The sequence below is a fragment of the Cryptotermes secundus genome, unplaced genomic scaffold (genome assembly GCF_002891405.2).
Source record: "Cryptotermes secundus unplaced genomic scaffold, Csec_1.0 scaffold621, whole genome shotgun sequence".
Lineage (NCBI taxonomy): Eukaryota > Metazoa > Arthropoda > Insecta > Blattodea > Kalotermitidae > Cryptotermes > Cryptotermes secundus.
The window spans coordinates 901989-917894 of NW_019727103.1; the positions used below are offsets into that span (position 1 = coordinate 901989).

The window sequence follows — 15906 nt, forward strand, 5'->3', positions numbered from 1 at the left end:
TTGGAAGATTGACAGTTTACCTCAAAATCAGAATTTTAGGCCCCTTCCTTTCATAAACTGTGCATTGCAGTCACGTGGGAATTCATGCAAGAAATGAACAAAGTTATTATTTTGTACATATTCATGGCTTTTAGTTGTTCACCATCTCCTTATACTAGAGATTATTACATTGCCGTACAATGTAGCTGTTGTTATGGATGTTGTAAAAGACATACATTGCCATCTAAGAGTTCGTTTCTGTGGAGTGAAGATTAAGAGATGATTTTTTAAAGAGCTAAGAAATACAAAATAAAAAATGGGAAACGTCTGTCTTTAAGAGGAAAAACAGAAAAGGTAAGTAGATTTTAAAGAGTTCTGATGATGGTGTATAGCACTTAGAATCACTGGGTTTTTGGGCTTTGTCCATCATCTGGTATTCTAGAACAAAATCCAGAATACTCAGTGATTCTGAGTGTTATACACCACCATCAGAACCCTTTAGAATCTACTTGTACAACTGATATGGACCCAGTATATACCCTTCCTTTAGGGTTTCTAGAATACCAGATGATGGACAAAGTCCAAAAACCCCATGATTCTGAGAAGAAAACTAAGCTTACCTCTAGGGATGTTAATACTCAAAAGAATGTCATTGTATAGAAAAAGTGAATCATTGTGAGAAAATCCACAATCATTTTTATTGATTGAACAAAAGTAATATGTTCTGTTTGTATTGTAGACATCAGTGAATCATGCAAGAACCATGACAAGGTAGAGTGTGAGGTTGCTGACCATAGGATGGACACAATGCCTGGCTGTTCGTACGATTCACTCAAAGATTTGAATTCTCGAATATCACATTCACATAGTAAAAAGGTGATTAAACATGCTTTGCGACAACAAGCTAAACGCCGCCGGAAGAACACGACTATTGCGTCTGGGAACTCTGCTCCATTACCTCGGATTGTTGTAAAGTCATTGTCTCCTCGACTTGAAGGTTTGCAGCTTAATACTGTTTTCTAATGCACTTCATAGTATACGTTTCATATATCTTTGATTAAATTAAAAGCGGTAACTGCAAAAGTAGTTGCAGTGTTATGAAGTAATAACAACTTCAGATGTTTGAAAGCGTTGTTAAGTCTCTTCATTGGATCATTTATAACTGCAGAAAGTATGATTTCAGTTAATTAATTTGTAAGTCATTTGTTGCCATGCACAACTCAGTGCAGGTTCATTGTAGTAAATACCGTATTTACGCATGTATAGGCCGCACATTTTTTGCCAGAAATTCAAGAGGAAAACTGGGGTGCGGCTTATATTCGAAATATTCGAAATCACACTTCATTTAAAAAAATTATATTCATGATTAGTAATACAGAGTGTTCTACTCCTGAAATAATATTCCAAGAAAATTATTTTTTGTATAATTTCTGTCTGAAAATTGTGCTGCGGCCTATACACGCACGCGGCCTATACGTGCATAAATACGGTATTCAGTATACACTAATAAAATGGAAAATAATTTTTTTAAATTGTTATTGTGAAAATTCATTAATTGAAGATTTGTAAAGTGAGCTTTGTGTAATGTTGGCAAGGATAAGTTATTGAGTTCAGAATGTTTAATTGGTTTACATTTTATCCGGGTTATATTTATTTAATATTGGTGGGAATGGACATTTCAAACACATGTGAACACACAAATTTAGCGAACTCTCATCCTCCGTCTCTCTTCTTTTGTTTTTGTAGACAAGGAATTTAAAGGTACAACAAATAATGTGAGTCTTAAACCAGCCACGATGCGTGAAGTTCTGGCATCAATACCAGGGTTCAGTATCAAGCCAAGGAAGCGTTCTACTAAGAAATTGTCTGCTGCTGCACAGTTGGAACAAACCAAGGAAGGCTGTATTGATCTGGAAACTCCAGACTCTATTTTAGTTAACACAAATCTTCGAGCACTACTCAACAAACATACTTTCTCAAGCCTACCACCTCTTTATCAGTACAAGCTTGTGCAACTTCTTCCAGATGTGGACAGAGCAGGAGTTGCAGGCCAGCCTGATTCCTCATTGAGGTATGTCTTCCAACTTCTGATCTTCGAAGCATAGGCTTTTATATTTACACTTGGCACTCAGACAGAATGTGAAGTGGCAGTTTAAAGTTCTGATTACACCATAACAGAAAAAGAATATATATATAATCTGCTGTTTATTTATTAATGTGAATAAAATAAAATCATAACTTTTAGCAGATGGGAGTAATAGGTATTCATTTTTGTGAAAAGCAGCTAGCTTAATGCTCCACCCGCTTATACCATACTTCAGAATACACATAGAAATGGTGCTACATTTATCTCAGTGGTTCAGTTGTTGTAGGCTGCAGTGCTCCCTAGATGACATATGGCTCATCCGAGAAGAGGCACGTAGAAAATTGGAGCATGATAAAACGTAACACAGGGTGGAGCAGGCTCAAGTCTCACATTTCTCCCCCCAGCTATGCTACCAAATGAAAGAATTAAATTTTCAGTAACAAAGTTTTATAACAGTAAGAAAAGAAGTAATATAGCAATAATACAGAACAAACGGGATGTAGCCAAAGTGATGGAAAGCTCATGGGGTTAATAGATTTGAACCAACTCTGGTCAGAAGACAAATTAGAACTACAAGGTTAAACAGCCTTTTGTAGCAGGGAGCAGTATAGGAGAACAGATACACAGGACACACAAATAGTGGCTGAGTAAAAAAAAAAATGTGAAACTTTCACATAAAGAAAAACCAATTCACACAGAACAGTCATACTTAGTAAGTATGTCACAAAGAAACTGATTTGGCTACTGTAGGGCATTCTTGTTATCATGGAACTAAAACACAGGTTCACCTTATACCCTGTAATGCAAACATATGACCAGTAATGGTATAATCCATGGGTCAACAGACCACACCCACACAGCCTGTGTTCCACAAAACACAATTTGCCATATACAAAAAAGGCTTATGTTAAATGCAGAATATTGGCTAAGAAAGCTCTGATATCAGAAGGCTACAGTGGATGAACCAAACTTAATTTAACCATGCATGAAACAGTATAAATCAAGAAAGTCCTAGACAGAATTTTGGATATGTCCTTCCCTTACAACTTCCAAAATTAAAAGAGACTGTATCCGTGTAATCACATATTCAGTGAGGCTACCCTTTAAGTGGAATGGGAAGGATGACTGGTTAGCCCAGACATGAGACACTGTAACAACATCGACAGGAATGAAGAAAGTGGAGGTGATAGCATAGAACAAGCTCACAGGAAACAACACAGACCCAAAATCAGAGCCGTGAGTGAGAGAACGGTTCATTTGAAACTTGCCATTTCCTAAAACAGTATGTTCTCAACTTTCTATATAAGTCACAATTTTATAGAGTACTTCATTTATATTTAAAGGTGGATCCTTAAGTAAGGTGACATGGAACAGAACTTACCTATTTTGTATGGGCTTGAAGCTGTGTCTCTTCTTCGAGGAAACAGAGATGTTGAGGGAGTTTATTAACGAAATGCTGTGGTATGGGCTAGAGAGAGGTGAAGAATAGGGAACATTATATGATGATTTCACAAGTTGAATCTTTGCATAACATTGTATGGTACTTAAATCAAGGAAGACATGTATGACATGAAGGGATCTAGAAATTCATATGTTTCAGTGGAAAACTTCATGGAAAGAGAGCTACTCATAAATGGGAATACAATATAGGAAGTTAATGGGACTAAGAAATGTTAACATACATTTTAGGCCACAGAATTGTTGTTTTTGTTTTCTCATACATAGTATGCTTTGTGTGGTCTCTTAATATAACAGTAACACAGTATCCATTACAGAAATTACAGAAACTAGGAATGATGCAGGCTTGAAAGGGATGTGGAAGGAAGCTCTCATGACCTCAGCTCCACAACGGTGTTTCTTCCACTCCAAACAAGGAATATGAACTGTAAAAACATACTTAATTAAATGTAGTAAACATATGACTGAAAATTTTGACAGCTCTTATGAAACAGAAAAACTAAACATGGCTATGAAGAATTAAATTACTGTTATGAAATTTCAAAATTATTTTCTGTCACTGTGTTGCTGTGGAGCTTCAAGGTGTCTGTTCTTAGCAGAGCACTAACAGTATACAACAGAATACAGTTAATCTGCAACTGCAGTGAATAACAACGTGAATCAGTCCAATTCTGTTAATCCATGACTACTCATAATTTTAATGTGAGTGGTACTGGCAAGTCATCTGAATGAATTGCTTTCTCACTTGGATGTCTCTTTGAGGCTAATAGTTCAAGTTGCTTATTTTTGTATGCCAATACAGTGACTACATCCAGATCGGCTCTGGGGCCCACCTAGTCTCCTGTCCAATGGGCTCTGGGGGCTCTTTCCCCGAGGCGGTAAAGCGGCCAGGGCATGAAGCTGACCACTCACCTCCAACTAGTGTTGAGGTCACAAAAATTGTGGATCTATACATCTACTCCCCCATACACCTCCACGGCATGGTGCTTAATTAGCTAAGCACGGGGACAACTTTACCTTTTTATTCAGTGACTACAGAAGCCAGTTAGAGAGCATGATCAATAAGTGAAGGAAACAGCACAGAGATGCAGGGCACTGTACATAAGTATAAGTTATTGTACAGCATAGTAGATGAATGCAGGACAAGCATAAGTTCATAACAACATTGAATTTAACAAAATACTGTAACTACTTGGTAACCAAATTAACCAGATAATTGGTGTTAATGAAACAACTGCAAAATGTATTAATATTGTTACATGTTTCATTTGTGGCTGAGGCACAGCAAATGAAATATGGAAGGTATTGAAGTCTCTGATCTTTCCTATTGGAACTGATACAAACAGATTTAGGAGCAAAGGACAGGTAATAAAATCACTATAAATGTTTCTTATAAATAATGCCACAGAATAACACTGTCTCATGAGTAATGTGTGAAATTTTAAGTTGTCCAGATTATTATTATAACTATATAAAGTTTAGTTTTTAAAGCAACAGTCAGGTGATATATACAGTAGAAAACTGCCTGGACACATTCTAGTTTGTTAGAGTCAGTCTTGACAAGGTAATTCCAGACAGCCGGAGCATATTCAAGTTTTGTTCTGACTGGGCTGATGTAAGGCAACAAAAACTATCTACTGTAGAAAGAGACAGTAATAGTTCATGTTAGGTCTAACATCTTTATAGCATGAGAAAATAAATAATCAGTATATTAATGGAAGTACAGTTAGAATCAAGAAAGCACACAAAGGCCTTTAATACAATTTCTATGCAAAATTCCAGAGTTACAGAGGACACAGAAAAAACATTATTGTTTCTCGAGAAGAAGACAGTCATTAAGAAAGGTGATCATCATCATCATCAGTAATCTGTCAAGACGACAGGTCCACAGTCTCTTTCAAAACAATTCCTCCACTTAATGCGATCTAGAGCTTTCTCCTTCAAATGACAGTATCCTCTTCTGTCCCCAAGGTCATCCAGCATCTTCTTACGTCTTCTTCCTCGTCTTCTTGTCACTTCTATCCGCCCATCTATCTTTCCTTCGATAGCTTCTTTTAGAAGGCAGTTTCTGCGTAAAACATGACCAATCCAATTAGCCTTCCGTTTTCTTATTTCATGTAGGATATTCCTCTGCTCACTGACTCTAATTAACACTTCTTCATTATGTCATCAGCAAAAAAGAAGAAAACAGGAATATTTAATTGTCCTGCATAAATCTTTAATGTATACATTGAAGGCTGAAGGTCCCAAAAGAGAATCTTAAGGAACACCAAACAGTACAGTGAAGCGCAAGGAAGAACTCCAGAAAAATGAGAGTAACATGGTCTCAGCTTATCAAAAAGCAAGGAATGCAAAACCACAAAAATACATTAGCAACTTCATTAGGCTTAGGTGAATACTACCAACATGAAATTGAGTATAACTTTCGCTGTCCTTCCAAATTTTACATAATTCTAAAACTGTTTTGGTTGGTGCTCAAGGTTGTGCGTATACATGATGGCATGTGTATGTAGGTGAGTTAGTGGGTGAGTGAGTGTTTATAGGTGTCTGTGTCTGTGGTTGTATACACCTGTGTAGAAATCAGACTTAGTAACATTTTAACACAGTATAAAATTCATTAAAATGTGACACAGTACAAAGTCTGGTTCCCTTTTATTAATATAAGCAGGACTAATGTTTAATTATATTATTAAGACCATTTTTTGGAGCAGTTGATTGAACATTTTCTCTCTCATGTATAATAGTTGCTTTATTTTGTTAAACAGATTAAGTACTTCTGGGCTGAACAACGAATTCTTTGCTAGAGCTTGTTTGGAGTGGAGAGAACGGCTGGCAGAAGGAGAGTTCACACCTGAAAACCAGCAGAAGCTGAAGGCTGAAGCTGAAAAGGAGATGAGTCGTTTAGACCCATGGAAGGTTGGTTGCTGTACTTATTCCTGTATCTTTGCTGTTTCTTCCATTGATATGAAAGTATTTACTGTGCCTGGAAAATGTGCATAATGTTGCAAATAACTGAATGTAAATGTATGAGGTCTGACAGTTCAATAACCAGACTGAATCTGCTAATAGATGCACATAATAAATTAACTTTCATCGGCCATTTATTATGTTATTGCCGTATCATGATCAGTCCAGCTGGCCAAGCATTGCAACGTTTCAGCATTAAAATATTCTTTCACTTGAGACTAGCCTGTAGCAGATGTGATAATGTAATTATGTCTAGTAGTATACACAAACTTCTGTTATTCCTTCCTGCAGTGAGTTACTTATAAACGTTGGCCCTAGGCTGGTTACTGCCAGACTGAAAGGAACAAGTCTTATTTGCATGATCATTCCATTAACTGTGGTCAGATTTTTATCAGCCTTAGTGGCATCTCTGTTTGTTGGAAGGAAGTATAAAGATGTACATAAATAAATAACTGAAATATCACATGTTTGTGCTGTGGAGGTGGGAAATGGGAGTGAGGGTGAAAGGTAGGCACCCATTAGGAATTTCAAACACAGATATAACTTACATAACATTTTCATGCCAGTGATTAAAAGTGATATACCATACAGCTCTCAGCAAAATATGTGATATGTAGACCCATTGCTAGGCAATGGCTGTGAAATATGCAAGTATACAATAGCTGTTTCTAAGTAACAGCTCTGCAAATAAGCCTGTTTCTATGACAACAGTTGCACTGCAACAGAGTAGTGCAGTTTCCTACACAGTCCACGCCAAGGTGTTATAAGCTGGAGTGAGAGGAGTTAGAGGACTGCTGCAGTTCAGTTGTTGTAAGCTGTTGTTGTGAGAAGCTGGTAGCTGAGGCCAGGAATAGTTGAACCCAGAGAAAAGGGAACATTCGCTGTTGGAAGCAGCTACCAAGCAACAGCTAGTGGAGACTGTAATAGACTGAGAACACTAAAATGTGTGTGTGACAGTGATTTGTAAAGTGTAGTTGCAAGTTGTGTTATAAAGAGTTCAGTAAATCCAGTTAACCAATCCAAACCCCATCTATAGTCACTCTGTACACATGACAATATAGTTGTCTCCCCATCACGATGATGCAAATCTTGACAAGTTAAGAGAGCACTGAAAGGCTGCTAAATGCGGAGAGTGGAACTGGCGAAGCAGTCTCATTTGATAGTGAAAGTGGGGTTGATAAAGAGAATATAGTAGTAATATAAACCAAAGCTCCAATAAAATTTCATCAAGACCACAATGCCCTTGGTGGCGGACCAAGTGGATTTAGGTTATAAGACTGCATACAGAACATCAGTCTAGTTATTTTAATTGTCATGCCTTGTTTGTACTAAAAATATAGGCACAGAACTTTTTATCTTCTCTGCTTATTGTCAAGTAATTGTTCATTGTCACAGCTAAGGAATTGACATAAGAAAGAGGCACATAACTGCTTGGGCTATTAAAATATACAGTCTAGGCACAAGCACTTAGTTAAATGAATTTGTCTTGGATGATCAGCCAGGTCATTATGGAGTGAATATCTCTACAGAGTGTCTCTGAAATGGAAGCTACCTGACATAGTTGATCACATGTAAAGACTTCATTGCATTCACTTACAGCAAAAGCTTAAAATCTTACATAAAATATGACTGCATACAAAATATTTTGTATTATTTTTTATAGTACATGATAATTTAATTTTTAATTTTCAATTTAAATTTATAAGTTAGGAGGAAATATAATGAATGCATCTTTGTTATACAGCAGCATTTTCTTGCAGGAGTAAAGTGTCTCTAAACAACATTCTCTCCCACCTAGACAGAACTATATCATCACACATTAGTGACTGTACATGAGGTTTGGATTGATAATTGTATTTATTGTACACTTATAACTCATATCTACAAATAGTTATAACATTATTACTAATCTGCACACTTAACAAATCACTACTGAATGTGATAGGTCTCAGTCTGTTATGTCTTTGCTAGTCATTACCTGGTTACAGTCTTGACTTGGCATCTCTAGTTTATGGCTGCTAACAGTGGAGATTCTTCAGCTTCTGTGTTCCTGTCCTCACTGGATCGTGGCTAGCTCTGAACTAACTCATGGCTTCCAAACCACGGTGGTAGGCACACTAGCTTGTCCAGTTGCCCTTATTATATTTCCTTGCCACAGACTGCATAGAAGACACCATTTCCAGCTGCTCCTCTATTGTGGTGTGTTGATTCTTCAGTGATTCCTTTATTGTTGTGTGTTAATTCACTGCCGAGGGAATATGTTTATGTTGCCATTGCCTAGCAGCAGACTTTTCAGCCATCATGTCATGATATTATTGTCGGATTCTGTTGTATTATGTCATGCTTATGTTTGTATTGTTTAATTGCAGTAGAGCCATTTAGCAAAAATTTCAATTTCTGAATAATTCTATTGTGGGAAAGCTCAATTTAAGGGACAGGTAAGTTTTTATTGCACAGATGTGTCCTTTTTCTTTCCTGCTTTCAAAATTCAGAATTGTTTTGAAGTCTTCAGGAATGTTCTTGTTAGTTGTCATTACTGATAACTCATTAATTATTTGTTGTGATAGAATATTTGGACCCCTTTCCTTTCTCCCAGCTGAAACACTTTGAGCCAATCTGGGGTGAGAAGCATGAGCCAACCTCTGACAGTACCTCACTGCTGTTATCAAGTCCAGCACGACCATCGCTGAAAACAACCATCAAGTTGAGGCCTTCAACATCAGCAAGTATAAGGCACAGCAAAATAGTTCCAAGGAGACCAAGAACTGTTGGAGCTGTGACCAGAGCAATCACCAACTACTGGGTTCGAGAGGAGGCTGATAGCACAGCTGATAAGCCACCCAGTCCTGCTGAGAAGAGGCCAGCAGATCAGTCTGAGGGCAGTGGAGAAGAGAAGGAACTGCACAAGAAGTTGAGGCCTCTTTCCAGTTCTGCAGGTATTACTTCATAATCTCCTTCCCATCATTTATTGGTATTATAAAATGAGGCAAAGCGGCCATTGTGTGAAAGTGAAGACTTACCTCAATCTAGTGTCAGAGTTAAGAATGTGTGCATCTTTACCTACTTTTTTTTTTGTTCCTTCTTAGTGCCATTTTGAAGCATAATTTCTGGATTGATACCTACTATTTTTGTGAGGAAGCGGTCTATGTAGTCTAGGGGTAACGTTCCCACCTCGTGACTCAAGGTACGCAGGTTCAAACCTGGCGGAGGTTGTGGAATTTTTAATAGCAGAAAAATTCAGGGAACAAGTCCTCTGGGAGGGACTTTAAGCCGTGGGTCCCGTGTCGTAGCTTTACGGCACGTAAAAGAACCTCATGTCCCAAGGGGACCACTGAGCCAAATTCAGGACATTTCCCGCCAAACAGTAGTCTCTAACGCCTCTGGTAGATGGGGGAAGCATTGAGATACTCCTGAGCCAGTAGAGGCCGAACTCGCTGGCTGAGTCAGGACTGATGGCACGCACCAGTACCGGTAGGGAATAGAGACTGGTAGAATATTATAGGGGGATGCACAATGGACCAACAGTTGGTCTAAGTGCATGGGGAAACCCACCCTCTCCAATATAATACAATACAATACAATACAATACAGTTTTTGTGAGGGGGGAAGCATCGAGATACTGCTGAGCCAGTAGAGGCCGAACTCGCTGGCTGAGTCAGGACTGATGGCACGCACCAGTACCGGTAGGGAATAGAGACTGGTAGAATATTATAGGGGGATGCACAATGGACCAACAGTTGGTCTAAGTGCATGGGGAAACCCACCCTCTCCAATATAATACAATACAATACAATACAATACAGTTTTTGTGAGGGGGGAAGCATCGAGATACTGCTGAGCCAGTAGAGGCCGAACTCGCTGGCTGAGTCAGGACTGATGGCACGCACCAGTACCGGTAGGGAATAGAGACTGGTAGAATATTATAGGGGGATGCACAATGGACCAACAGTTGGTCTAAGTGCATGGGGAAACCCACCCTCTCCAATATAATACAATACAATACAATACAATACAGTTTTTGTGAGGACACCGTCAGAGTAAGCTCTTCCAATATAGTCTTTCCAATTTCTTACATATTGCTGGATAAAATCTGTTATAAGTCAGATTTGTGATTCTATCATTATTTCTTCTTTTGTTACAAATACCCATACAGCAATATAACTTTTATATAACAGTACTACTGTTCAATATCATGGAGCTGGGATAGCATAGTTGGTATAGCGACTGGCTGCGGGCTAGACAGCAGATTGGTCGGGGTTCAAGTCCCAATAGGGTCAAGAATTTTCTCTTCTCCATGTTGTCCAGACCAGCTCTGGGGTCCACCCAACCTCCTATCCAATGGGTACCAAGGGCTCTTTCCCTGGGGATAAAGCAGCCGGGACGTGAAGCTGGTCATTCAACTCCAGCTAGTTCTGAGGTCAAGAAAATGTGTATCTATACATCCAGGCCCCCATGCACCTTTATGGCATAGTGCTTAATTAAACACAGGGACAGCTTTACTTTACTTGCTTTTTACTTACTTCTCAGTATCATGGCTTCACCCATATGCCATAAGAAAAGAATGAAGTCACTCAATCAGTGTGTTTTTCCTAAATTTTGTTTGTGCATATTTGGTAACATTATATGTATACCTGTTACTGGTATCCAGTCATCTCTCTGTATGCAGTAACTTCGCTCTTGAAGCATGGGGGACATGTAGTAGCGTAGTTGGTTGAGGCACTATGCTACAAGCCAGAAGGTCGCAGGTTTGAGTCCCAATGAGGTCATTGGATTTTTCAGTTTACCTAATCATTCCTGCCATGCTATGGTCCTGGGGTTGACTCAGCCTCTAACAGAAATGAGTTCCAGGCATTTTCCTGTGGGGTAAAGGGTGACTGGCACTTAAGGCTGACAGCCTTACCACAATCTGTGAGCTGATTCACTAGAAAATGTGGGAGCCTCAATGTCTCACAAGACTATGGGCCCTCATGTAATGGTTCTGCTAGTGATTATGGGAAGTTAAAGTTAGTAACACAGATCATGGACAGAAGGGGGAGGGAGCGTGTGTAAGCATCCTGACAGCTGAACAGACAGTGAGAATGTGCTGTATGAGGGGGCAGGAAACAGAAAAGTTACATGTGTAAATATACTACTGGATGGAAATTAGAATACTTCTTTGTTTGTTTCATTTTAATTATCTTGAGGGTTATTTTGTTGACTTTTTTAACTAGAAATACATTAATTTTTTTGTTTAAATGCTGTCCATTTGTTTTGAAAAGGTTATCTTGTGCTAGATTTCAGTTCATTACATTTTCAAGCTCATGTCTTGCAGTATGTGTGTGAAGTAATTAAGGTAGTGAGCAAGCAGCAGACAGAAGTTTAGACATTAGTACGCAGTATAATGTATATACAAATTTTCTATGGACGGAAATTAGACAAGCATTACTGTGAATGTTCAGAGTAAAGTCTAATGTTGTAAGCACATGGACTGTTGGCAAAGCAGACATCTGTCAGTTGACATAATTTCCCTCTCCCATTACCTCTTGGGTAAAACTGATAGTGTGACCTTGCATGTCTGATTATAACTGATGCTGATTTAAATGAAATTGCTACAAGGCATGCTAGAAGTTTCTGTTCTCAGCGTCTGGACAAACAGGCGGTAGTAATAAGACAGTTTGTAGCACCAGAGAACATTCTAACATAAGAGAGAGGAAGTAACAAGAGGCTAGAGAAAATTATGCTGTGAAGATTTAGCAATTAGCACTCAACCAAGCATTATTGGGACGATAAATTCAAGGCAGGATGGTATGGGCAGGACATGTAGCATTCATGGGGAGATGAGAAATTTGCTCAGAATTTTGGTAAAAGAAATCTGAAGGAAACAGGAACATTTGGGACAAAAATATGTAAACAAATGTTAAAGTAACAGTGTATGGGGATGTGACCTGGATTAATTTTGGTAGGGACCAGTAGCAGGGTGTTTTGAACATGAACATGGTAATTAACCTCTGAGTTCCATAAAAGGTAGAGAATTCTTTGACCAGCTGCATGGCTCTCAGCATCTCTAAGGATTCTGCTGCAGGGATTAAGTTAGCCAGATTGCAGTATCAAGTTCATCTAGTAGAGAACACTGAAGTGTTTTGACATATATGAAGAATACATTGTCAGGAAAGTAGAATGTTCCTGACTGTTTGGCTTTCCAGGACTGTATGTAGATTGTGGCTCTAGAGATTAATCCAGGAGTCACTTAATGGGTTAACCCTTATACAGTTTTATGTCTGAACATCTTTTACTCACATGAGCTTTTACGTTATATTAAAAATATTGGGTATATTTTACCATTTCATGTTCGTTCATATCACAACTGTTTGTGTTTCAGTGTGATATTTTTCACAGATTAGGGATGAAAAAGATTTTCCCATGCCTCTGCTATATGCTATGAAGAGAATTAGATAAATACAGATTGTAATAATTGTAGCTGCATGTCATGATATTCTTGGCAATATGTTTCATTGCACTAGTTTAAAGCATAAGCAGAAGACTTCGGCTATAATCATCTTTCAAGTACGTGCTGTAAAAGAGGCATGGATTTTTTTTAATCCAACTGACGGCCAGATGTGCCATAAACTTAAGAGGCACACCACATTCAGATGGGGCAATGTGCATTGTGATTTTGAAAGGGTTAAATAGTATAGTTCACTTGCGGACTTAAGCCATGGAGTTCAGTTTTAGTTTTAAATTGTCAAGCAGTTACTTAGAGTTTTACAGACTTAATTTCTAGAGGTTTGGCTGTGTTCCAAAATGGAAATGAATTTCATTACTTACTTGCACATGGGATGAAAATTATACGTTACATCATCTATGTGAACAGAGCTACCCCCTCTACTAACTGCATGGAGGAGAGTTCGTCAGTTGGTCAAGAAATTGTCTTCCTTTCGAGAGACCTAAAAGTTTATTGCCATACTTAGAGGAACATGCCACTGGACCATACCCTGCCAGTTGACTCATATTCACAGTTCCGTCACATCCTCCCATATATTTACTGTTGTAAAGTACATACTTCTGTTGTTTTCAAAGCTAGATATTTAGAAAATATTAAACAGTTGGAATATATTTTACAGATATTCTTTTCAAAAAGTAGTGCTTTCAACGTGCTTTGTTGAAATTATGTGTTATTTACTAATTTTGTTTTGTATTTTTGCAGAGGAAAACTGTATTGATGTTGGAACTGCACACACAGTGAATGTTGATGAGCATGTCTCAGGAAGTGGCGTTAGGACTGAAACAGTAGGAAACAGCATGGGGGATGAAGCACTGACTAATGAGACAAACATTACAGTATTTAAATCAGAGAAGGAGACTGAAGCAGCAGCTTCTGAGTCAAGTGTAAAGTGTGAATATGAGAAGGATGTTGCAGCTGACATGGTGACGCATGAAGTAAGTGTTGCCGAGTACAAACCAGAAGAAGATGTCACATCTCAATCATCAGAATGTGAGGTGAACGTTTCTGAGTGTGCTGTGAAGGAAGAAGACAGTGACACTGAGAAAGAAACAAAAGATGAACATGTTATATCAGGAATTGATACTACTGTGAAATATGACTCTAAAAACAATCAAGGTGTAAGTGAAAGCAGGGACAGTGTCGAGAGAAGCGATGATCTGAAAAATGACTCTTATTCTGTGTCAGACATCAGACCAGTAGGTAGTGATGTAGAAACGTTACAAAGGTGTGAAACTGAGGTGGCAGCAGAAATTAATAGTGTGGGATCAAATGTTAGAAATTCAGAAATTCAAGACTTAGATTTGGTTCAAGAAATGACAGTTAATGATGCTGATCACATGACATATGAACCAAATATGGTGCCTGAACATGATGTAATTCATGAGAGTGCTGTTTTGGATTCAACTGGCTATATTCTTAAAGATGATAGTGTGGTTCAGGACAACAGTAATTCCAAAGATGGTGATATAAAGACTGCAGTAGATGTGTCTGGTGAAGTAGGATCTGTCTTACAGAATGAGGATGAGGATGATGCAGAAGAGGTTCAGGCAGCTTTGATTGCAGCAGTAGCTGGTAGTGAAGGCTGCTGCTGGGATGTTGTAGACTCTACTGAAAAATTGTTGGCAGAAGTTCCGCTCGTTGCATTGGAAGCTGTTCCTGTGCCTGTAGCAGTTCCAGTGACACTAGCTGTGGTGGAAGAAGGAGAGGCAGTTGAAGAAGTGGAAGTGATTCCCATGCAGGAAGAACTGGAAGTTAGACTGGAAGAAGGCACATTTCCTGTGGCTCCCGAAGATGCATTGTCTATGGACTGGCCTTATCCTATGAAGATGGACTCTGCTATTGTGGCAGCAGCTTTAATTGATACAGGAGATGGCACATCATCTGCAGTCAAGTCAACACAGGCCCAGTATCCAGAGTACTCCACGAGTCAGGCGGTTAAACTTGAGCTGGAAGGTTAGTAGTTTTATTCACATGTTATAGCATGTTACATGAATGCATTACCATCTTTGATAGATGTTCCATGGCTTTGGCATGATGTCTAGACATGGGGAGAATTTTACCTTTAAAGTTGAAAAGAAATAAAGTTAATAAAACATTATTCTGTGAAGACATGGGGGAATGCAGGAATAGCTACTCTTTTCTTAACCTTGGCAATATATTTGGTCGGTTTCATGCTGCGGTCACTTTACCTTCCCAGGGAAATCACCACTGGTACCCATTGGATGGGCTTGGTGAGCCCATCAGAACATGTTCCCAGAGTAGAGATCAAGTATCCTTAGCATATGTGGGAGGATAACATTAAAGCAGATCTTAAGGAAATAAGGTTGTAGGGTGTAGACTGTATTCATGTGTGCAGACTCCTGTCAACACAGTAATGGAACCTTCAGGTCCCATAAAATATAAAGAATTTCTTGAGTAGATGAGTGACTCTTAGTATCTCAAGAAAGAGCCAGCTTTATGGAGTGATCATACATTCCAGTAAATATAGTATTTGTTAGGTATTGAGTATATAATTTGTGCCAGAACATTGTTTTGAGGAGTGTCTTGTTATGATTTAAGGGGCATAGCTATTCAGAATGTAGTTATTTGAATTTTTTTAGTGGCTTCACGTGGTACCTGCTATAAATAATAAGCATCTTTTATTTGCTGTCAGCTGAAGAAGGTTGGTGGTCCATTTTGAAGGGTTTGCACCAGAGGTTGATTCATTATGCCACAGTTGTGTTGGACATTATCCATTGCCTAAAGCACATACAGTGTGTTAAGATGTGGCTCTACTCCTGTTTTAAGGTCATTGGTTGCCATTACACTGAGTTTCTTTTTTGTATGTGGTTCCATCATCAACACAACATGGGGCATCATCAGGTTGCAAATGGAGAAGACTACCCCTAGGTATAAAGGGTAGCTGTATTGGCAGTCATCACAGGCAGCCAGCAAA

General features: G+C 38.6%; 1 protein-coding gene across 4 annotated transcripts in view; it reads left to right on the forward strand.

Annotated features, from left to right (window-relative positions):
* LOC111864444 (polycomb protein Asx) overlaps positions 1–15906 on the forward strand; it is a 40983-nt gene that overhangs the window by 6816 nt on the left and 18261 nt on the right. For all 4 annotated transcript variants that reach the window (XM_023851681.2, XM_023851683.2, XM_023851682.2 and 1 more), the window contains exons 3-7: positions 719–976; positions 1726–2050; positions 6289–6439; positions 9087–9426; positions 13674–14924. In XM_023851681.2, coding sequence (XP_023707449.1) covers positions 719–976; positions 1726–2050; positions 6289–6439; positions 9087–9426; positions 13674–14924 — 2325 coding nt within the window. The remainder of the gene's footprint in view (positions 1–718; positions 977–1725; positions 2051–6288; positions 6440–9086; positions 9427–13673; positions 14925–15906) is intronic.